This window comes from Gossypium raimondii, chromosome 2 (genome assembly GCF_025698545.1).
Source record: "Gossypium raimondii isolate GPD5lz chromosome 2, ASM2569854v1, whole genome shotgun sequence".
Classification (NCBI taxonomy): domain Eukaryota; kingdom Viridiplantae; phylum Streptophyta; class Magnoliopsida; order Malvales; family Malvaceae; genus Gossypium; species Gossypium raimondii.
This window is the reverse complement of record NC_068566.1, coordinates 3,423,568-3,445,103: the sequence shown is the minus strand read 5'-3', so window position 1 is coordinate 3,445,103 and position 21,536 is coordinate 3,423,568. Positions and strand designations below refer to the sequence as shown.

Below are 21,536 nucleotides of genomic sequence, written 5' to 3'. Positions count from 1 at the left end.
AGAATTGTTCTGCAAACTCTGCGTGAGAAACAACTGTATGCTAAATTTAGCAAATGTGAATTTTGGCTTCGGGAAGTCGGTTTTCTTGGACATATAGTATCTGTTGAAGGCATTAAAGTGGTTCCGAATAAAATATCAGCAATTGTTAATTGGAAACCACCGAAAAATGTATCTGAAGTCAGAAGTTTTCTGGGATTAGCTGGTTATTATCGGAGATTTGTAAAAGAATTCTCAATGATAGCTTCGCAGATGACACGATTGGTACAGAAAAATGTGAAATTTAAATGGACTGATAAATGTCAAAAAAGTTTCGATCGGTTGAAAGTCCTGTTGACTGAAGCACCAATTCTAGTTCAACCTGAATCGGGTAAGGAATTTGTGATTTACAGTGATGCATTATTGAACGATTTAGGTTGTGTTTTGATGCAATAAGGTAAAGTAATAGTCTATACTTCCAGACAGCTAAAACCGCATGAAAAGAATTACCCGATACATGATTTTGAATTGGTAGCTATTGTCTTTGCACTGAAAACTTGGCGACACTACTTGTTTGGTGAAAAATGTAATATATTCACCGACCATAAAAGATTAAAGTATTTAATGTCGCAAAAAGATTTGAATTTGAGACAACACATGTGGCTTGAATTGTTGAAAGATTATGATTTGGTTATCAACTATCATCTGGGAAAAATAAATGTGGTTGAAAATGCTCTGAGTAGAAAGTCATTGTTTGCCTTACAAGTAATGAAATACCCGATTGTCGTTATCTGATGATGGTTCAATCTTATTTGAGATAAAAGCTAAACCGATGTTTCTACAGCAGATTTGTGAAGCTCAAAAATATGATAATGAGTTGCAAACTAAACGGGTGCAATGTGAATCGACTTTTAATTCAGAATTTCAAATAGGATCCGATAATTGTCTGTTATTCAGAGGCAGGGTTTGTGTACCGAAGAATTCAGACCTTGTATAGAAAATTTTACACGAAGCTTATAATGGTACTATGTCTGTTCATCCGGGGAGTAATAAAATGTACAATGATTTGAAAAAGATGTACTGGTGGCCAAGAATAAAACGTGATACTTTTAAATTTGTATCTAAATGTTTGATATTTCAGCAAGTTAAAGCTAAACATAAGTACCTTCTGGACTATTATAGCCAGTCACAATACCGGAATGGAAATGGGATAGAGTTACAATGGGTACCATGTTAGTGATGGTTTGAGATAACATGATTGAAGAATTATGCATATATGTATATATGGTCAATTAGGTAAAATAGAATACTTAGACATGTGGGTTGTTATGCCATGTATTAAACTTGAGTTTGGCTTGAATTGAAGGTCTTATTGTGACTTGTAATTGTGAAAATTATTGTGTTTAGGTTGATACCAAAATTGGGTGAGAAATATGGCTTGGAAATGACCTATTTTTGTCCACACGGGCAGAAACACGGGAGTGTGTCTCAGCCGTGTACATGGGCGTGTGATTCGGCCATGTGTCCCCTGCATCTTGTAAATTGAAAAACAGTATACCTAAAATTATTCACACGGTCTAGCACACGGGCGTGTGGCTTGGCCTTGTGACCCTTGCACCTATTTAAGGCAAGTCAGTATGCTCACACGGGCGTGTGGCTTGGCCGTGTGACCCAAGTTAGTGAGCACCTTAATTTGGACACGGGCTGGGACACGGTCGTGTGCCCCTATTTCGAATGCCCACATGGCCTGAGACACGGGTGTGTCTCTTGACCGTGTGAGCTACACGGCCTGGCCACACGGGTGTGTGTTCCCTGCATCCTTGAAAATTTTGATATTTTGCAAAAAAAAATTTTGAGTTCTCGGTTTGGTCCCGATTTAATTCTAATGTGTATTTTGGGTCTCGATGGCTTATATAAGGACAATATGATTGACTTATGATTGATTTCTGATATAAATGTGAAGTGATATGAAATGTCTGTATTTGATTTGTAAATTTCGGTAATGCTCCGTAACCCTATTCCGGCAACAGATATGGGTTAGGGCTGTTACATTAGGCATAAGTCATGTAGCCTCTGACAAGCAATTAGCTTATGTGTTTGCTAAAGGACTTAACAACAGAAGCTATCATAATTTGGTTTGCAAATTGGGCATGTGTGACATCTATGCCCCAACTTGAGGGGGAGTGTTGACAACTTATCTCAACTAATCTCATTACTGATTATTAGAGATTAGATTACCTTAAAATTAGGATTATTGATTTAATGTATTGATTATGTTTCCTTAGTTAGGCCTATTCTTTTAGTATAAATAACCATGTAAATTTTCTGTTTTAATATACAAGAAAAAATGATTCCTATTATCAACAAATTTCAAAATGGGACAAACCTAACATGTAAATAGACCAAAAGTTCAAAAATTAATTTGAAAATAGCCCATTTTTGTAAATATTTTTTTCCCTAACTCATTTTCGTAATTAATTAATTTTTTTGGATTATTGATATAAAAATCCGATAAAATGGATACGAAATTATTTGAAAGTTATTATTTCAGCCTTTAAGCTGTTAAAAACGTCTTTTTTGTTTGTATCGCCTACATCAATTGAATGCTCTTCGTCTCTTTTCTTCTACAATTCATTTTTTTTATGAAATAGTTTTGAATATCACAAATTTTCGATCTAAAATCCAAATAGCTTTCTTCTTTAATTTTTGACATTGATTGTCAAATCGACTTGGATTTAAGGTATGTTCTTCTACTTCTTAATGGGTAATGATTTACCATATCGATCATCAAATCGCCGCTTGGAGTTTGTTAACTGAACTTTAAAAAAAACTTAGCAACTTAATGACATAAATAAATTTTTTTGAACAGTTTAGTGATTTAAATGAAAGCTTTTGAATAGTAAACTATTTTGTAGCTTTTTGAAGTTGAGCGACCAAAATATAAACTTACTAATAGTTTAGTGATCTTAGGTGTAGGTACCTAATTAATTAATATTATAAAAGTTAGTATTGTATCCAAGGTTATAAATTTCATATTAAAATTAATTTAATAAAATTATATTGATATGCACTATTTGGGGATGAATTTGACAATTGTCCTTGCATTGAACTTCAACATTCTTTTTGTCTTAGTACCTGAACTTAGCAATTGTTCCAAGATTAGGAGTTGAATTTTGTTTTTTGCCTAAGTTAATCTATGAACTTAACAATTGTTCTCACATTGGGGTTCAAATTATTTTTATCCAAGTTAATCTTGATATTTCCGTTGAAAAAAGTTGGACCAAAAAGAAATTCAAGCCATAATGTGGGAATAATTGTTAAATTTAGGGATTAATTTGGATAAAAAAAAGCTTATACCTCAATATGAGAATAATTGCCTAATGCAAACTCTAATGTCAAAATAATTACAAGTTTAGAGTCTAACTTAAAAACCCTTAAATATTAATATATAAAACATTAAGTAAAATATTTTCAAAGGCTTAAGTCACAAGATTCATAAAGATTCATAAGGCTGAAGAGGGGTATCACAGTAACAACAATAGATGGTAACAAATAGTGTGATTCAAACCATAATTTTGAGTAGACAAACCCTAAAATAGGCAAAATACTTTACATTATTATTCTCTAAGCTTCATTTGTCATGGATTACTGAATAAAGGCCCCTTTAGATGGGTGGTGTGTTTTAGTGTAGTGTGTTTAATTTTTTTTTTCACGTTATTGTATTTAATTTCATTACTACAATAACTAGTCCTACCGCCACCGCTATTTTTACACTAACTAATAGGTAAACATACTGTCCATCCAAAAGAGCCTTAAGCTAATTTAAGCATAAAAGAATCTTGAGAAATTAATTCCAATACTCTCATAAATGATTTTTGTAGATCCAATAAAATTCAATCCAGAATTGAAGTGAATCAAATCATTATAAATCAATGAAAATCTGAGAGTTAAAAGTAAAAAAATTGATAATTAAATCAAATTTTAATTGAAAACCAACAATCTAATTAATTCTGTATTTTTATTTTAAATATTTTAAAATTAATCATTTAGTTTAAATTCAATCGGTACAAAAATTCTTATTCAAGTCCGACTAAGTTAAGCTGGATCGGGTTTGGTGTGCAAGAGGAAATTGTAATTTTTTTACTAGGAAAACGAAAAGGTGAAAAAAGTAAGTTTTCAACAAACAAAACCGACCATTCATTTAACCGTTAAAAACTATTTATTTATTTTTATTTAAACGGAAAGTAAAAGAAAACGTAGCAAAACAATAACTCACCCGCAGACTGCAGTGGTGCGCGCGTGACGATTTTGGTTGGAGGATGTCAATGGCAACTCTGATAAACCCCGCGATCCCTTCTTCACCTTCTCGTCGCTTCTCCATTCCCTTAACTAACCCTAATTCTCACTTCGTTAAAGCTCCTTCGCTCCTTCGTTGCGTTAGGTATATACTTCAAAATTAGCTCTTTCAATTTCTTTTCACCAGTAATTAACTCTCTCTATTTTTTTTTTGTTGGGGTAAGTTTTTAATCAATGTTTATTTTGATTTTAGGAAGAATGGTGAAATAAATGGCTTATCTAGAACTCCACCGCCGATGGAGTGAGCTTCACTTTTTTTTTCCTCATTTTTGTTGAATTTATTATATTTATTTGGTGAATTAAATATTTTTTTTATCTGCATTTTTAGTAATGGAGGTGAAGATGATGCGGAAACGTCACTGGTAAAATTTTTAATTACTTGCTCCTTTTTTTTTTGTTCGTATTTGTATGAAAAATTGTAATGGCGACTTAAATATTAAGTTGGAGGTTGAAGTGAAATTGTTGATTTTGTTAGTTAAATTTTGTGAACATTATTTTAATTAGTAATTTGATTTTTGAAGATTTGTCTGTTAATACAAAGGTTTAAATATATTATTTTCTAAATAGGAAGAGTCATCCAATGTTGAGCTGGAATCAAAGAATAATGAGATATGGCGATTATTCAAGGAAGCTCAGCAGAGTAAGTCTTAATTTGACGGAAAAAAATGATAAATTTTCCTTTGTTTACTTCTATTAAGTGTATTTTTGTGTGTTATTTCAGATATCTTGTATTTGAATAAACAACGGGTGAAGGCTGTTGATGAGCTGAACAAAGCAAAGAGGGAGAAGCAATTATTGCTTAATAAGATAGAGCAATTGGAGAAAGAAAACAAAAGAGTTAGTGGGAAAGGTGAATTTCGAACTTGGCTTATTGTATATGCAACCGTTAGTTATGGGTTTATTGTAGTTTCATAGAAAGTATACAAACTTTGAGTGTGTCTTGTTTGCACATTTTTAGTGTTTCAACAAGAAATATATACTTGAGAAATATATATTTAAGCTGAATTTGGTTATTGCCAAAATGATAATGCTGTTGCTAGTATGTCCTATATTCCTTTAGGGCTACTTTCATACATCTCAAATATGTTTGAACTGTCTAAACTTGGGTGTTTATGATGATACTTGAGAATTTCTTCCAAGACGGGATGCCTTTGGTTAGTTAGTGTAGGAGGCTTAATGTTCTTTTGGTTTTTTGGCCATCCTCGTGAAATTATTATCCAATCATTGCCATTAGTGAGGTTGCAAGGGCATCAGCCATGTTTGTTTTGCCTGAGAGGGATAAAAGTTTATATGTTTTATGTTGGTCAAGATTTTAATTTCTTTGGACTTCTATACATGAGGATAATGTGTTTTTAGTATAGTAATTCTTGAGTGTAAGCTAATTACTAGTTCAAGTTCAACAATGAGATTTTGCTATGTCCTGTTTTGACCAGATAATCTAGTTGTGTGCTGGGAACTGTTACTTCGGATAGACTCAATGGTCCTTGGTGGAATGGTTAGCACTGAAGAGGCATCTAAATTGAGAAGGATGGTCATAGATAGTAAAGTTAGTCTAGTGGATGTATTCTCAGGTTTGCTGCAGCAAAGAGATGCTGAACTTCTTGCAGAACTCCGCCTCTTCTCTGAAGGAAGCAAAAGGTAGAACTGGCCTGTGGAAGTTACAATAAATTTACTCTGACATGGTGAACACAAAAACTTGGCAGTTTTATAACCATACTCTGGTGCAGTGTAAAAGTCCTGGATCCTTTTTCTCTATCTGTTTTATGAAACTTGGGATTATTAATTGGTTCTTTTGATTTCTCTGGTTTAATGTCTTCAACCACATCAAATGTAATTCTTTTGATAGAAAATCCAAGGTACTTAACACTATGTGAATAATGAAGGCATCATCTGAGCTATGCCACCATTCTTTTCTTATTGACAAAATCTTAATCCATGACTGGGGTTTCTGCATTCTTGCCAAGAAGCTCATTTGTGTTTTTCCACAATCATAAGTCTTTACTTTTTATTATCTATGCATGATGTTGATTCTACCTTCTTTCTTTTTTTTTTGCAAAATTGCTTTTCCAGTTATATTTTTTTCCTCCTCTTCTAAGATAAATCAATTTGTTATTAACACAGGAAAGGTTATCATGTCATTCACATATGTACTGAAATGGAACCGTTGATCTCAGTAGGGCCCTTAGCACCATACATAACTGGCTTATCTCGTGCGCTGCAAAGAAAGGGTCATTTGGTGGAAGTTATTTTGCCAAAGTAATGGAACTTGTCTCTTTTATTCATTGAAGGTGCTTTGTCATTATGTAGCTATCTAGACCTCATTTTGTCATGTTAATTTAGGAATTTTCTGAATGCCATTTATTTGGCTTACATTCCAGGGGAAAGTGAAAGAAAGATCTTGATGGTAATAATTCATGAGACATGCTTCCAACTTAGCAATTTTCTTCCTTTATCCGGAATCAGATTGACCTTTATGTTTAATTTTATGAACTTTGATATATGGCCGTCTTAAACTATTTATAGGTTAATAAACCTTAAGATACATGTCTTGATTATTTTACTAAAAAATAAGACAGGAAATCTCTATTCCTCCCCTTAGCTATGCCTGCTTTCACGCAAGCACACAGACACAAACTATTTTACCTGTTAATCTATGAGAAGAGTATACAAGTGCTTGATTTATTCCTTCCCCCAATAGCTTGTATGTGTAGAGATATGCCAGATTGTTCTGCTGCTGACGGCATTCTAACCATTAATTCGGTTATGAAGCTGTTTTCTAAAATATTGACACAAAGGAGATTGCTGTTTGGTTAGGTATGCTAGTCTTGACCTAGATGAGGTTCAGGGGTTGCGAGAAATTGAGGCAGACTCTTATTCTTTCTTTAATGGACAGCTGCATGGAAACAGAATCTGGACTGGGTGAGTCTGGTTATATTCTTTAGGCTAAGAGTAGGGATTCAGTTATAAAATGGAAAAAAAAATGCAATGTCAATTTCTGATTGCTTTTCCTTTTGGTTAGTTTCAACTGCAGGGGAGTTGGAAGTTTTTCCAGTCTAATTTATCAAAAAAATTAATTGATATATTTTCTACCTATTATCCAGGGTTGTCCGTGGCATTGGAGTTACTTTTATTCAACCTTTATATTTTTCATCTTTTTTCAACCGAGATGGGATATATGACCATCCAGACGACTTTGAACGGTGAGTCCACTTGTCTCCCAACTTGTTTTTTATTGTCCATTTTGTTTCTTATTTTGACTATTTTATATATATGGATAATAGTGTGTACAAGCAGTGTTCTGGTCAGACATAGGCACATCAGAGCATGAGTTAAAATAAAGTAAAAAAGAAAAAGTTTCAAGTGCTAGGGATGTTAATCGAGTGATAAGATTGACTGGAGAAGTGCTGTTGCACATCCTCCAATTTAGGTGCAATGCTTACTGAATCTTGTAAAGATACATGGTGAGAAGAATCTGCTTGTATGTCTGGTATCTGTAGCACCTGCTCTAAGAGGTAGCATGAGTTGGTTCGTGCTTCATTGTACTGGAATTTGAGATATGAGATGCAGTTTTGAGAGGTGCATAAATTTTGCACAAAATAACCTTAATGATTCAGATTGAATGCTAAAGCTATTGGTGACATAATATTTGTTGAACTTCCAATCTAAAAGGACTGTTTATTTTTTACAAGAGATTGTTCATGAAAAGAAGATGATAGACCTGTATCACTTTCATTTCCACTGTGACTATTTTTTTTTATCAAACTATGACTGTGTAAAAAAAGTCTGTGTTGCACAGTTTGATTTAGCTCAATATCGAATAAATCAATTGGCATTCTAAATCATTTTTAGTGGACTACTCTTTTGAACTTATAGTATGAATTTCTTTTGAGTAATTTCATTAGAATTTTCCTACTTAACTTGTCGTATCATATATTCATATCAATTTGTGGATTGTTTCATGATGGTTTATCCATTTTATGCATTCAGATTTACCTATTTCTCTCGTGCTTCATTGGATTATATAGCCAAATCCGGAAAGCAACCTGATGTGTTACACTTACATAACTGGGAGACTGCTATTGTTGGACCTCTATTCTGGGATATTTTTGCTAAACAGGTGCATCTTCTCACAGTTTCTTTTAGTCGTATTGACGTGTAACTTGCTGGAAAACATAGTGAAGTCAAAAAAATCACAAAAGAAAACAGTAGAGGCAGTTTTAGCAAGGAAGTAGGTGAATGATTTGGTCCTATGGCTTTTCCTAACTGTGGACTTTTCCTTTCTTTTTAAGTATTTTAACCTGGAGCGCGACATGAGTGATGTGTAGATAAACTAAGAGGTCTGGTGAGCAAAGAAAGTAGGAATTGCATGCGGTGTTAAAAAGTAAAAACAAACTCAGACAGATGTGTTGTTTAATTGGTACTGCAGTTAATAACCTGTCCTTCTTCCTGTAAGATGGCATTTACTGGAGTTCATGATTGGGAGAGGTGTGGTGAGACTACAGTCAAGGCATAAGATGAGGCTGAATCTGATTGAAACTTTTGGAACACGCCATAGCCATGTTGAGTTCATTTCTTGAACTTCTAGTTGCCGAAACCTATATCACTTCATTATTTCCTTTTGGTTTGGGAGATAGAAATCTGAAAATTGATGTGCTTGCATCCAAGATTGCTTTTGCATGATGTGGGACAAATTATTTGTTGCTCTGTCTTTATTGCATACCTCTCTGGATAGTTTCTAACTTGCAGCAAAATAGGTTATGAATTGCGGGAAACAGGAAATCATCTTACCTCTTCACTTTCTTGATATTTTATGACAGGGGCTAGGAAATACTAGAATATTATTAACTTGCCAAGGCTTTGACTCACAGGTAAGTTACGATCTCTATTTCCTTTCTTGTTTTACAGTTTCTCTTGGGTCATTTTAACCTTGAACATTTTGTTTTTCAAAATTTGAATTTTATTTTACCTGCTTTTAATGTTAAAATTTTCAGTGTCTCGATGAACCTGATAAGCTAGCACTTTGTGGACTTGATCCTGATAGACTTCATCGTCCTGACCGTTTTCAAGATACAGCTAAGACACATCTTGTGAACATTTTGAAGGTAAATGGTTATACCTGTGTTTTTTATTTTGTCAAGTAAGGTTCTACCCATTGAATATTTTCTTTATGTAATCCTTTGTCTTAGTTTGCAAGAAAGAGTTGATATATTTGGTTCCACTTTTCAAAACATCACATAAAGCATAGACTTAGTTCTCTACTTATGAACCTCATGTCCAACATCCAAATCTTATAAAATTGTTATAATGACTAAAGCTCTGTTTATTAGGTTTCTATTTTATCTTTCTAAAGACTCTCATTGTAGAACCTATGTGCTTATTTGATATTGCACCACATTATGAAATCCAAAATGGCCTTGAACTATTTGACTGAAATTTATTTTTGTTTGTTTGTTTATTTATTTATTTCTGTCCAGCATTAAGCACACTTTCTGAATCATTTGCAGGGTGGGGTAGTGTATTCTAACAAGGTTATAGTTATGTCATCCATGCATTCTAAAGGAAGGATCATTCACAGTATGAGTCATGGATTGGAACCTACCTTAACCATGCACAAGTAAGGACAACTCATTCCATTCCTGCAGTGGAATGAGGTAGAAATTTCTCTCTTGCATCTTGAGAAGTGTTTAATTTCAATACATTTATTTCTGTTCTCCTGTTTGTGTTACCAAAGGGAAAAATTGCTTGTTGCTCCTTATGGCTTTGATAATTCTACCTGGGATCCATCCACAGATAAATTTCTTCCAGTAAATTATAGTACAGAGAACATGAGAGGAAAATATGCGTGCAAAGTTGCAGTACAACAGCAGGCTGGCATATCAACACATGCTTCTTCTATTCTGGTATATGTTCCACAAGAATGCTGTGTATACCGACTTCTTTTTCGTAATTATAGGGTTAATTACAGAAAACTCCTTGGTGATATAGCCCACTAAAACCATCCTGCTAAGTTTCTTTCTCTAAATATATCTGCCCCCATGAAATGTAGTTCTTTGTTGATTTCTTTCTTATAAATAATTTCTTCTTAGCCTTGTGGAGGAGGGGTAAGTCATTATTTATATAACTTCAAGAAGTATCATGGGGTAAGTCGTTAATTATATAACTTCAAGAAGTATCATGGGGTAAGTTTAAGTGTTCAGGAAAAAGAAATGGGGAGCACAGTCAGTTGAAATTATGCTTTTGTGCCTAGTGTTTTGTACTTTAATGTATTTAGATCTTGATGCTCTACCTAATCCAACGTAAGGATATACCCTAAACCTATATCTTGTCAACTATTTTTAGATATGAACATAAATTTACTAATTTTGGCTTCATGCATTCGAATCAGTGTGGTATTCCTTTGAGATGTGCTAAATATAAATGTAACTATGTTGCAACTTAACTGTTAGCATGGATATCTTCTGGAACCTAAATGCACTTATGCACTGTTGTACCCTTTTAATTGCCAGGGGTATCAACTATTAATATGTAAATGCTCTTTTGCTCCTCTTTCTCATCATCCCTTGAGACCTGGAACTGTAACTTATGTCCGTTACCAAATGCTCAAAGCCAACAAGCCATGAGGAGCAATTATACCTAAAATGTTCTAGAACTGTATATTCTATTTGTACGGTGAAGAAAGTAGTTATTATAGTGTTGCTTAAAACATTTCATGTTGTCACATTCCTCATTTCTATAACTTTTGACCAGACTTGGAATAGTTCTAAGATGCTAAAAATTATTATTTTTCAAGGTTGGATGCATCATCTCAGAAGAATCGGGTTTTGATTTGGAGAAGCTGAAGGCAGTTGTGCGGAATGCTATCAGAGAGGGTGCACAGGTATATATTTCTCTCTGAAATTGAGTTCATTCAAAAGAAACAAAAAGAAATGCATGGTTTTTTTTTTTTTTAAAAGTCTTGTTACCTGATGTTTTATAGGGTTCTTTCTGGGTAAGTTAACAAATTTCTTTTAATGAATTAATCATAGTATTTGCATCCTTCATTCTTTTTTTTTCTTTTCCTTAAATACATCATGAGTGTACTTTTAGAGTTACTGCAAACAGTGGTGTCTTTTTAGTTCTTAGCTACAACCGGCTGTAGGTAGGGCCATAGGGGTTTCCTATGCTTATTTTCCATTTCCTTCTTCCCTGCTTAATGATTTCTCTGAACCTGATTGTTTATCAACCCTCTGCAGTTTGTATTCTTGGGGAATGGTTCAGTGTCGACTACATATAGAGCACTCAGATCTTTCCAGGAAGCAGTTGAGGTATAGCCTTTTCTTCCTTACACTTGCTATGCATCTAGGCATTCTGAAACTATGTCACTTGGACTTGGGTGTGAGTGCTGGATATGAATATGTGTCCTGCACATGTAAGTTTATTTTTTTCCCTAATTTTTCATGTATTTGGAGGATCTTTTGAAGGTCATATCCCATACCCATATCTGGATGTACATTGGACATGGTTGTCTGACCGACACTTCAATAAAAATGAGTTGGAGTAACGTAGTTCAAAAGCATACAAAATGCAAAGTGCAACTAACTCTAGTAGAGCTAATGTCTTGAGAAATATTCCGCTCATATTACAATGAAGCAAAATAGGTTTTCTCTAGTTCTTGAACTACTTGTTTGAAACTTAAGGTTGTATGTGACTGAAACTAATTTCCTTCATGGAGTTTGTCCTGTCACTTTGATGATCTGTTTTTCTTTTCATCTCTTTCATTCCTCCAATCCTTTCCCTTGTTTCCTTTATTTTGCTGCTAATCCCTTTTTGATGCTTTCCTCTCTACCCAGGATTCAAACGTGAAATTCTTTTACAACTATGACGAAGCGCTATCACATTTGGTTTTTGCAGGATCTGACATTATGTTGTGCCATTCCTTTCACGATCCTCTACTTCAAGTTCCAGTAAGTTCAATGCATTATCCCGTAATGAAAACTAAGTGCCATTTGAGGAAATATAAAATGCTCATTATCACCCGATTGGCTTTTCCCTTTGGGAGCAAAATTATGTGGTCACAGTCCACGCAACCTTCTATACTAACTTCTGAGCATTGTAACAGAGTAATTTAGTATAATCGTGATTATACTGTCTAGATAGATATGCTAAATATTCAAGTGAGAACTATTACAACCTGAAAACTAACTGTAATCTCCATCGAGGGCTACATGTTAGGTAATTGAATGTGATAAAAGGGGTGTGAGGATCATTGGAGCCTAGTCTGTTTCTTGACCTGTGTGTGGCTGTGGGTGTGTGTGTGTATGTGTGTATACTTGACCTTTAGATTGGACTTCATTATTGTTAATTGACCACCCTGTCTATGTCCTTGTTCATATATTTTACTCCCCCTTCGGGTTGATCCTTAAATTGTAGCTCAAGGCTTTAAGATATGGAGCTGCCCCGGTTTCAGAAGCCTCAGGTGATAACCACCTCAGGTAAACCGTATCTTGCCGAGGACTTGAATGATTCAAACAGCACTGTGTACTTATTTGATAAAGAAATGGAGAATGACACAAAGCATTTGTTTTCTGCGATATCTAGCAGATACTCGTCAGATCATGACCATGAGATCACTAAGTTCTCACAGTTCATGAGATCTACCTTCGGAGTTATGTCTCTTAGCCAAGCCCTTGATGAAATGGTGAGTGTTTTGCAGTCGAAAAATTTCCGTACTTCCAGTCTCTTATTCAGACAACTTGTTTCTGAAGTATTTGCATCTCCTTTAATCAAAAGCTTGTTGTCACTATCCTTACTGCAGAAAAACAACCCATCGACATGGAAAACAAAGATATTGAACGCCATGAAGAAGGACTTCTCGTGGGATTCAGAATGCTATGAAACTCATGTCTCGGCATACAGTGCTGTTAAAAGTCTGTGAAAGCAGCAATGAATGTCAAAAGTACACGCATGCTTCTTTACATGTATCAATGTTGCCATCACCATGGGCAAAAGCAAAAAGTTGAAGTTGCGGCTCTAAAGTCAGAATCTATGATGCTCGCCATCAACGAAGATCGACGCATATCATCAGTCTTTGGGATGGAAAAGCTTGTTTCCAGCCTCGAAATCGCAAGTGCCATTACTTTTTACGAGGTAACTTGGTTCATACTTATGCATGTATATGTAGTTTACATATTAGAGGATTTACCTTCCTCCCTTAGCTGTAATTAAATAACCTGATAAATGACCAATTATATGGCATATAATCCTCAGTACTTTTGAGGATTGTGAAAGTTTTCCTCTATGAACTTCATTTTTAGTTCCTTGTATAAGACCCGATAATTTTGCATGCAAAACAAGAAAAATAATAAAAACATAAAAAAATTTAGTTATTATTATACCCAAGTAGAGCGGGACACATGGAGGGCTGCCGTTTGGCCCGTGGTCAACCCTTTGCAGACCTCCAGTTGGACTAATCTAACGGTCCGCTATGCACCCTTAGCGTAGCACCCCTCACTGAGGTTACCTGGCTTAACTGTTTTGTACAGTCTCAAGAGTAGATGTCAAACCAAGATGACCTACAACATGAGCGAGACCACACAGTTTGTACCATGGCAATAACTAACCAGTATTGGCACCGATACCTAGCCAGCCCACACAACTATGCAGTTCACGTTACAATCTATTGCATGGCACTACGAGTCAAAGAGTAACCCACTATATAAGTCAAGGTGCATGAGAGAACGAGGACTCTTTCTCTCTCCACCATCCCCTTTTACCTCCCTGACAACAACATCCCCACTCCTCTTGGTCGGCTGTCCAGTTAACTTAAGTGAACCAACTCTCTCCTCCACATCCATCTCCTCTTGTTGGTAACCCGTGTCAACAGTTAGTTAATTTTATAAGTAGTATAGATATATATGCAGCAGTAATTTATAGTTAGTTTTGGTAGTGAGTGTTCAAAGTACAGTTTTAATATACCGTATACTTTTTAGCATATTTTCTGTATTATGAGTTTAATATACTATCTAATCTATCTATATTAGATTTTAAGAACTAGTTGAGTTGGTGATACTCATTAATCAAATCACAATTTAGCTAAGTAATTGCTAAAGTTACTTCCTTTTCTGAAGTAATAAATATTATTATGAGGGCAATTTTATTAGGAGTTAGATTGAATTTTTCTTCGTTTACTAAAAAAATAAACAAATTAGTCCTTATACGTTAGTTCAGAGAGCATATTGGTACTTTCAGTTAAAAATTTTAACCAGGCACTGATACGTGGCATGCAACTTATACATAATGTTGATGAACAATGGCTAATTTTTACAATAGAATTTGATGAAAATTTTAACATGATCAGTTTACTCTTTAATTTAACATTTAAAAACTAAGTTGTCTATTTTTTAAATAGAGGAACCAAAATACAATCTAACTCCTAGTACTTGGGGCTATGATGCTTTTACCCAATATTGTCATTTTAATGTATTAACTTTACCATTTCAATTAAAACTTTATTTATTTGTTATAAATTTTAAAAGAATTAATAATTATTATTATGGAGTGTTTTAATTTTTTATACTTTTATATAAAATCTATAAAAAATACAATTTTAAATCAAAATAAAATATATAAATAAGAAGCTTTCCAAATTTTGAAATTTAATTCAAGTGATCATTTCTTAAAATAATGTTTTAATAAAAGTAAAAGCTATTAAAATAATTTCACCAATTGAATTACAAATTACGATTCCAATTCAAACATTTCCTGGGGTTTTTTTGACAGGAATACTCGTGCATTTCATATCTACTAGAAGTAGTCACATCCATTATTCATGGGAAATTCTAGGGAAGTGAAGAAGTATTTTAAGAAATACTGCACGTGATATTTTAAAGAATAAATGGAGAAATTTAAGAATTAAAAGAAAAGATATGAACTAGGTGAGATGCAATGGTGTCTTTTACCTTAATCATTATTTTGGATATAGAGTAGCTTTAAAATTTATGATCAGTTTTTACTTTTTACTTGATAAACAACTTTTAACGATTTATTATCTAAATTGTTTAAGTAATTTTCTCTTAAATACAGGTGGATTTTTAAGATGAAGGAATAGTTTTCTTTAATAGAAAATTAATAAAACAAGTTTTTCTAGTCTTTTCAATTTCAATATTGAGTAAATTGGTTCTTTTCAAAATAATTGAGTTACTTCCAAATTTCAAAAGTGAGTAAATAAAATAATTTATCACAACTTTAATTTTTTTTGTCAATTGCACATACTTTTTATTATTATGATCACAAATTTAGCTTCAAAATTTACACATTCGTGGTCTCACTTTAACAAATTTAGCCCTTAACATTTACACATTTCGCTAGCATTTATATAAAATATATAAATATTTAAAGCTAAATTTGTTATTATACCAATCAAATTTGTATACAATTGACGTTGTAATTACTTATCCTTAGTTGTTCATACTCAAAACTGATAGATATTAAATTATTTCCTTCTTTTGAAATGATGAGCTATTTACTTCATATCAAAATTGAGAAAAGTCAGAGAAGTTTCTATCATTCCATCAATAATTCAATTAATAATTTTAATAAATAATATTTTAGAAAGAAAATGAAGGATGTGAATTTGGTTATTATTGTAATATTATACTAAATTGATGTCATGATTAAATCAAAGGACGAATCATAAGAAACGAGATTATGTATGTTCCAAAATATGAAGGAGATTAATTAGTTGGTTCAGATAGACATATTGTTTACCCAATAAGTGCCTAACATTTTGGTAATCAACCAAATATCCAAAGAAAAGTTAGGCTTAAGTTATGATCTAAAACTTTTAGCAAATGCTACAATTTGTTTTTTTAATATATTAATTTTAATTTTTATATTTTTTAAAATTTAAAATTCTACTCTAACTTAAATTAAATTCATTAATCCATAAATAATTTGATCGAGCTAAAAATTGATTAATAATAAGTTATTTAATTTCAACCAATAAACTGATCGAAACTTGTTCAAAAGAAGTAAAATCGTTTTGTTGTATAAGTGCAAAAAGAAAGGAAAAAGAAAAAGAAAGAGAAAGTAAACTAAAAATCTTATTTTTATGGCGTCACTATCTTCAACTCCTTCAATGGAAGAGGAAAAAGAAGGCTCAGTGTCAGTTCAACAATCAAACCCTCAATCACAACACATTGCTGCTTCTTCCTCCACCATGGATCTTCCTTCTAATCCTTCTTGGTTCACACCCAAACGGTGAATTTTCCTTTTAACTTAAAAAAAAAAAAGACTTCAACTTTTTCAACAGTTAATTGTTAAGCTCTTTTCTATAGAAATTCTGCTTTAATTTGACTAAAGCTGAATCTTTCGTACTTGGGGTTGATTTGAACTGTAATTAGGGTATATAGGACAAAAAGTTAAGTGAATGTAGATTTATTTTTCTTTTAAAGTTTACTTTTTTTTTTTTTTGGATAAAGATGATAAATTTCTAACTTTTTTTTCTATTTTTTTTGGTTTGCTATTTTAGGTTATTGTTTATATTTTGTGTGGTTAATATGATAAACTATTTGGATCGAGGAACCATAGCTAGCAATGGTGTTAATGGGAAGAAAAGGACTTGTGATGACAAGGGAATTTGCAAATCTGGTAGTGGAATTCAGTAAGAACTTTTTTTTAACTCACAATGTTTCGTTTTTTCGCTGCAAAAAGTTTCGAATAAGTAAACTTTTTCATGTTATTGACTTATTTCTTAGTTGTTTTACTGAAAGATGTTTGCTTACAGGGGAGATTTTGATTTGACTAATTTTCAAGACGGTCTCTTATCGTCTGCATTTATGGTTGGACTTCTTGTTTCGTCCCCGGTATTTGCTTCCTTAGCAAAGAGGTGAATTTCCTTTGATTTTTTCATTAAAATCTGAAGTTCTTTGATATGGCATTTTGGTATTTCGCTTAGCACTAGCATGTTGAATGCTAAATAGAATCAGTTCAATTTCAGGGTTCATCGTTTTATTGCTGTAATTAACTAATTACTGCAGTATTTTCGGCATTTATTTACTTGTCAATTTGGTTTATAATAATTATAGTTGATTTCTGTGACTGCAGCCACAACCCTTTTAGGCTTATCGGAGTTGGATTATCTGTTTTTACCTTGGCTACTGCCGGATGTGGTGCTGCTCCTTCCTTTTGGTTTATTGCAATATGCCGCATGTAAGTGTAATTATTTTCAGTACCCTCTAAGAATCCGTTGTGGTGTTATTCCCTTGTGCTACAATATGTTCTTTACGAAAAAAAAAATGTGGCTGGATCTTGATGTTTTAGGCTGGTTGGTGTTGGGGAAGCTTCTTTCATAAGTCTTGCAGCTCCGTTTATTGACGATAACGCTCCCATTTCTCAGGTTCATTTGTTTTGTTTCGTTCCAAACTTTGAAGCATCTATCTTCTGACCCCAGACTACACTATCGTACTAAATCTCTATCATGCTTCAGAAAACAGCCTGGCTTGCAGTGTTTTATATGTGCATACCTACTGGAATTGCTTTTGGATATGTTTATGGCGGATTAGTGAGTTAGCATATCCCTCTCGTTCTTTCTCACTTCATTGTTGGTCATAAGTTATAGATGTGATTTGTACTCCTCGATGAATTCACTTGATCGAGTCCTTCTGACTGTGTAGGCATGTCAGCTGCGCTGGATGTTTGATTATTAGTCACGAATTGTGTTTGCTTCTCATATAGGTCGGGGAACATCTTAACTGGCGCTATGCATTCTGGGGAGAGGCATTGTTAATGCTTCCATTTGCTGTTTTCGGTTTTGTAGTGAAACCATTGCAGTTGAAAGGTAACTGCTCTGGCGTGTCATCTGCACTTTAGAGATTTTATTTTATAATCTCACAACAATTAAACATCATTGAACTTTGAATCATAGGTTTTTCTTCGATTGAATCCGAAAAAGCATTGACACCTATGGAGACAGTTTCTGCTGTAACTGATGGTACATGCTCTTCATTGTTCTTCTTCTGTTATTTTTTATTGGTCCACTGTTTATGAGAAGTCACTTTCAATTATCAGGAGCTACGTACCTGTTATGTATATATGCATTTCATAAGTATTTCTTAGTCTCACCTGCTTCCGATAACCAAATATTTTACCTAAGAAGTGGTTCAGTACGTCTCAAGGTATATAGCCAAAAATCAGACTTGATGAAAGTTCTTTTATGATGCCGATTCCTACTCCATGCAGTGAGACAAAGGTCAAAATTCAATGTCGTGTTTATTCTATATTACTCTATGAATGTTTTGTACAAGTTTTGTGATGTTTTAATCCCTCATTTTCTTTGGTTCTGCATACTAAAAGCACTAATCCGGGACTGAATGATTCATAAGTTTGTTTCTTGTAATAAGCTGTCCTGCTGGCAAGTGAAGTGCCTTTTTCCAGCACTCTTGTTTTTCCATGTCTAACCTATCCTAGTTGCAGATTTGGATGCATCGAAAGTAAAAGGCCCTATTTTGGTTGGAGGTGATGGTATCAGTGCTGATGAATTGAATAAAACTTCCAAGTGAGTGGTTCTTCAACTTATTAAACGGGCTGTGGGGAATAGACTGATGTCCAATGTAATTTTGGAAGAGGGTCATGTGTCTTTGGTTTAAACTTGAAACAGATTTATCTTATCAAAACCTAGACTAAGATTTAACTTTTTAGACGCATAAAAACTTTTGCTGTGTACTTCAATATTTGTGGGGCAGGTCACTAGACATACGCAACATTTTGAATCGGTTATCTCAGTTTGGGAAAGACATGAAAGTGCTTTTGGTGGACAAAGTTTATGTTGTAAATGTTTTAGGTATATTCTCGACCCCATACATGTTATTTCTAAGATAAACTATTCTTTTCTCATAAATACTATGCTTGTATTTATGATGTATGATATTACTTTGGATTGTGAACTTCCAGGTTATGTAGCGTACACCTTTGTCCTTGGAGCATATGGGTATTGGGGGCCAAAGGCTGGTTACAATATTTATCATATGGTATAGTCCGTCCCAAGTTACACCAAAATCTTTTCTTCTTGACATAAGAGAGAATCATAGTTGGCCCTTCTTTTGGTTCCATACTCATATAAATCATGATTTTTGCAGAAGAGTGCAGATATGTTGTTTGGAGGGATTACAGTTGTTTGTGGGATCTTCGGAACAATAGCCGGTGGCTTCATCCTAGATCACATGAGTGCTACAATAAATCATGCTTTTATCGTGAGTATTGTTTCTCCGATAGTGTCTAATGCGAACAGTTCCCTTTTACATGTCTCTTTTTAATTTGATGATTTTTTTGGGTGTTTATAGCTTACTTCGCTTCTGTAACAGCTTCTTTCAGGTGCGACATTTCTGGGTGCAATTTCTTGCTTTTCTGCTTTTTGTCTCAGGAATTTGTATGGTTTCCTGGTACTCTTTGCAGTAGGTGAATTACTTCTTTTTGCTGCACAGGTAAAACAAAAAGTCGAGTATGTTAGATTTTTTATCTTTTTTTTCTTCAATGTATTACATTTTGTATTTGTGCAGGTGTAGGAACCACAACTATAACTTAATAGTTTATAGAAATCGGACCACATTTTCATATTTTCAGTTTGATAATAGAAAGAACATTTCTGCTGTACATTTCTCCCTGTAATGGAGACATTGGCGCTGGAACCGTATTTATTATTTTGGATTAGTATTATCATGAATTTTCCGCCAGTTATGCCGTTTTCCTAGTCATTTTCTCATCAAAAATCGTTTTTTCAGGCTCCAGTCAATTTTGTGTGTCTTCATTGTGTCAAACCGAGTTTGAGACCATTAGCTATGGCCATGTCTACTGTCTCGATTCACATATTCGGTGACGTGCCATCCTCCCCACTTTTTGGGGTTGTCCAGGTGCAATTATTTACATCTGAGCTTGTGTAGGGACGTGTTTTAATGTGGTAGATTTCTTTACTCTCATTGCTATGCTGTTTCACAGTTTTTTCTGCTTAGGTCGGTAGATCACTTTCAACCGCTACCAAATAGATGCATTTATCTTGACTAACATAGCATGCCTTGAAGTTGTCCTATAAATTGTCGGGGGAACTAAAATATTTAAAAAATTTATAGCATCATTATGACCAGTGATGTTTCGAGCAGGATCATATTAACAATTGGAGGACAACTACACTTATGCTCACATCGATCTTCGTCCTTGCTGCCGGATTCTGGTTTATAGGTAAGTAATAATAAGTCTTTTCTGTTCCTGGTTTAAGAGTAACAATCCGTGTGCTTTAAATTTGGGCAGTAATCTCTTTCCATGTGAACTCAAGGCCAACATTTTCTTTCCTAGGATTGCCGGTTTAGGGTCGAACATTCTTTGATTCTTGAGCTGTACTAAATCGAGACTCGGATTTTAATCAAGATTTTTGTTATTGTTGTTCTTTGACAGGTATTTTCCTACCAAGTGTTGACAAGTGTACTGATGAAAATGAAACTCAAGTCTCTCCGAATCCAATGGTCGATATGAAGACATTGCCTGATGGAAATGGAGATAAGGGTCCTGCTGAAGTCCAAGACTCTAATTTCAGACCTCCATGCTGAAGTCCAAGGCTCACAAACATAAACATAAACATAAACAAAATCAGAAGTGGGAACAAACACAAAAATATGGTGGCATTCTTATACGTCCCGGTCTACATCGACAAATGGTGAGTTTGCAACTAAGGAATACGTGAAGATATAAGTTTTCGAAGCCGGTCTCGGAGAAGGTAGATGAATAAGAAGCTGGCATCCTATTTAGAGGTATTTTGCTGTTAATTTCACACTTTTTTTTCCCCTTTCAGCTTTGAATTTAATCATTTGTAGATATATCAACTAATAGTTTTACATACTGTGGATAAATGCTATAGAATCATCAGTGCATGTGAAATTATTATTATTTTTTTCTAGTAAAATATTTTCATTCTTTCTCAATCTACCCCTACAATCTATGATTAATACCTAATCTAGAATTGGTTTTTAGTCTTTTTCCTTTTGGGTCTTGTTTAAGGAAATTGGGAACCTTTTTCACAAAAAGCTCATGAACTTGCACATGATTAAACTTTTACACAAAATAGTCTTAAATAAAATTGTGATATGTGTTAAAACTATTTTTTTAAATTAACAAAATCTTATTATGTGATTCTACCACATTAGTAATTTAGCATGAAATAATAAATAGATTAAAATTAA

At 33.8% G+C, this 21,536-nt stretch overlaps 2 protein-coding genes across 4 annotated transcripts; both read left to right on the top strand.

The window, feature by feature from the left end:
- The first annotated feature begins 4,230 nt into the window (after nt 1–4,230).
- On the top strand, nt 4,231–13,607 carry LOC105787727 (uncharacterized). Its single transcript, XM_012614257.2, has 20 exons — nt 4,231–4,417; nt 4,526–4,573; nt 4,661–4,694; nt 4,900–4,972; nt 5,054–5,182; nt 5,766–5,970; nt 6,454–6,588; nt 7,147–7,251; nt 7,434–7,532; nt 8,320–8,449; nt 9,150–9,200; nt 9,324–9,434; nt 9,837–9,946; nt 10,064–10,232; nt 11,123–11,209; nt 11,565–11,636; nt 12,162–12,275; nt 12,742–12,803; nt 12,913–13,009; nt 13,127–13,607. The coding sequence occupies exons 1-20, from the start codon at nt 4,296–4,298 to the stop codon at nt 13,244–13,246; spliced, it is 2,073 nt and encodes a 690-aa protein (XP_012469711.1). The 5' UTR covers nt 4,231–4,295; the 3' UTR covers nt 13,247–13,607.
- Nucleotides 13,608–16,326: 2,719 nt separating this feature from the next.
- LOC105787726 (probable sphingolipid transporter spinster homolog 2) lies at nt 16,327–21,278 on the top strand. 3 transcript variants are annotated; one of them, XR_001131642.2, is made up of 16 exons: nt 16,327–16,569; nt 16,841–16,972; nt 17,096–17,197; nt 17,416–17,520; nt 17,632–17,707; nt 17,798–17,872; nt 18,046–18,148; nt 18,236–18,301; nt 18,784–18,865; nt 19,053–19,150; nt 19,261–19,337; nt 19,446–19,559; nt 19,671–19,790; nt 20,088–20,263; nt 20,463–20,541; nt 20,755–20,907. XR_001131642.2 is itself a non-coding variant. In XM_012614254.2 (16 exons), exons 1-16 carry the CDS (start codon nt 16,421–16,423, stop codon nt 20,904–20,906), a joined length of 1,659 nt encoding a protein of 552 aa, XP_012469708.1. In that variant the 5' UTR covers nt 16,331–16,420; the 3' UTR covers nt 20,907–21,278. The 3 variants fall into 3 exon arrangements, 2 of the variants coding, with proteins under 2 accessions (XP_052480859.1, XP_012469708.1); XM_012614254.2 differs by having other exon boundaries at nt 16,331–16,569; nt 20,088–20,216; nt 20,755–21,278; XM_052624899.1 differs by lacking the exon at nt 20,088–20,263 and having other exon boundaries at nt 16,329–16,569; nt 20,755–21,278.
- The last annotated feature ends 258 nt before the right edge of the window (nt 21,279–21,536 follow it).

Bases quoted from the DNA above. Each gene is read 5' to 3' on its own strand.
- LOC105787727 (XM_012614257.2), top strand. From the start codon at position 4,296: ATGTCAATGGCAACTCTGATAAACCCCGCGATCCCTTCTTCACCTTCT. The intron at 4,574-4,660 runs GTGAGCTTCACT...CTGCATTTTTAG, and splicing joins AGAACTCCACCGCCGATGGA to TAATGGAGGTGAAGATGATG. The intron at 7,252-7,433 runs GTGAGTCTGGTT...CCTATTATCCAG, and splicing joins GGAAACAGAATCTGGACTGG to GGTTGTCCGTGGCATTGGAG.
- LOC105787726 (XM_012614254.2), top strand. From the start codon at position 16,421: ATGGCGTCACTATCTTCAACTCCTTCAATGGAAGAGGAAAAAGAAGGC. The intron at 18,149-18,235 runs GTAACTGCTCTG...TTTGAATCATAG, and splicing joins GAAACCATTGCAGTTGAAAG to GTTTTTCTTCGATTGAATCC. The intron at 19,560-19,670 runs GTGAGTATTGTT...CTTCTGTAACAG, and splicing joins CAATAAATCATGCTTTTATC to CTTCTTTCAGGTGCGACATT.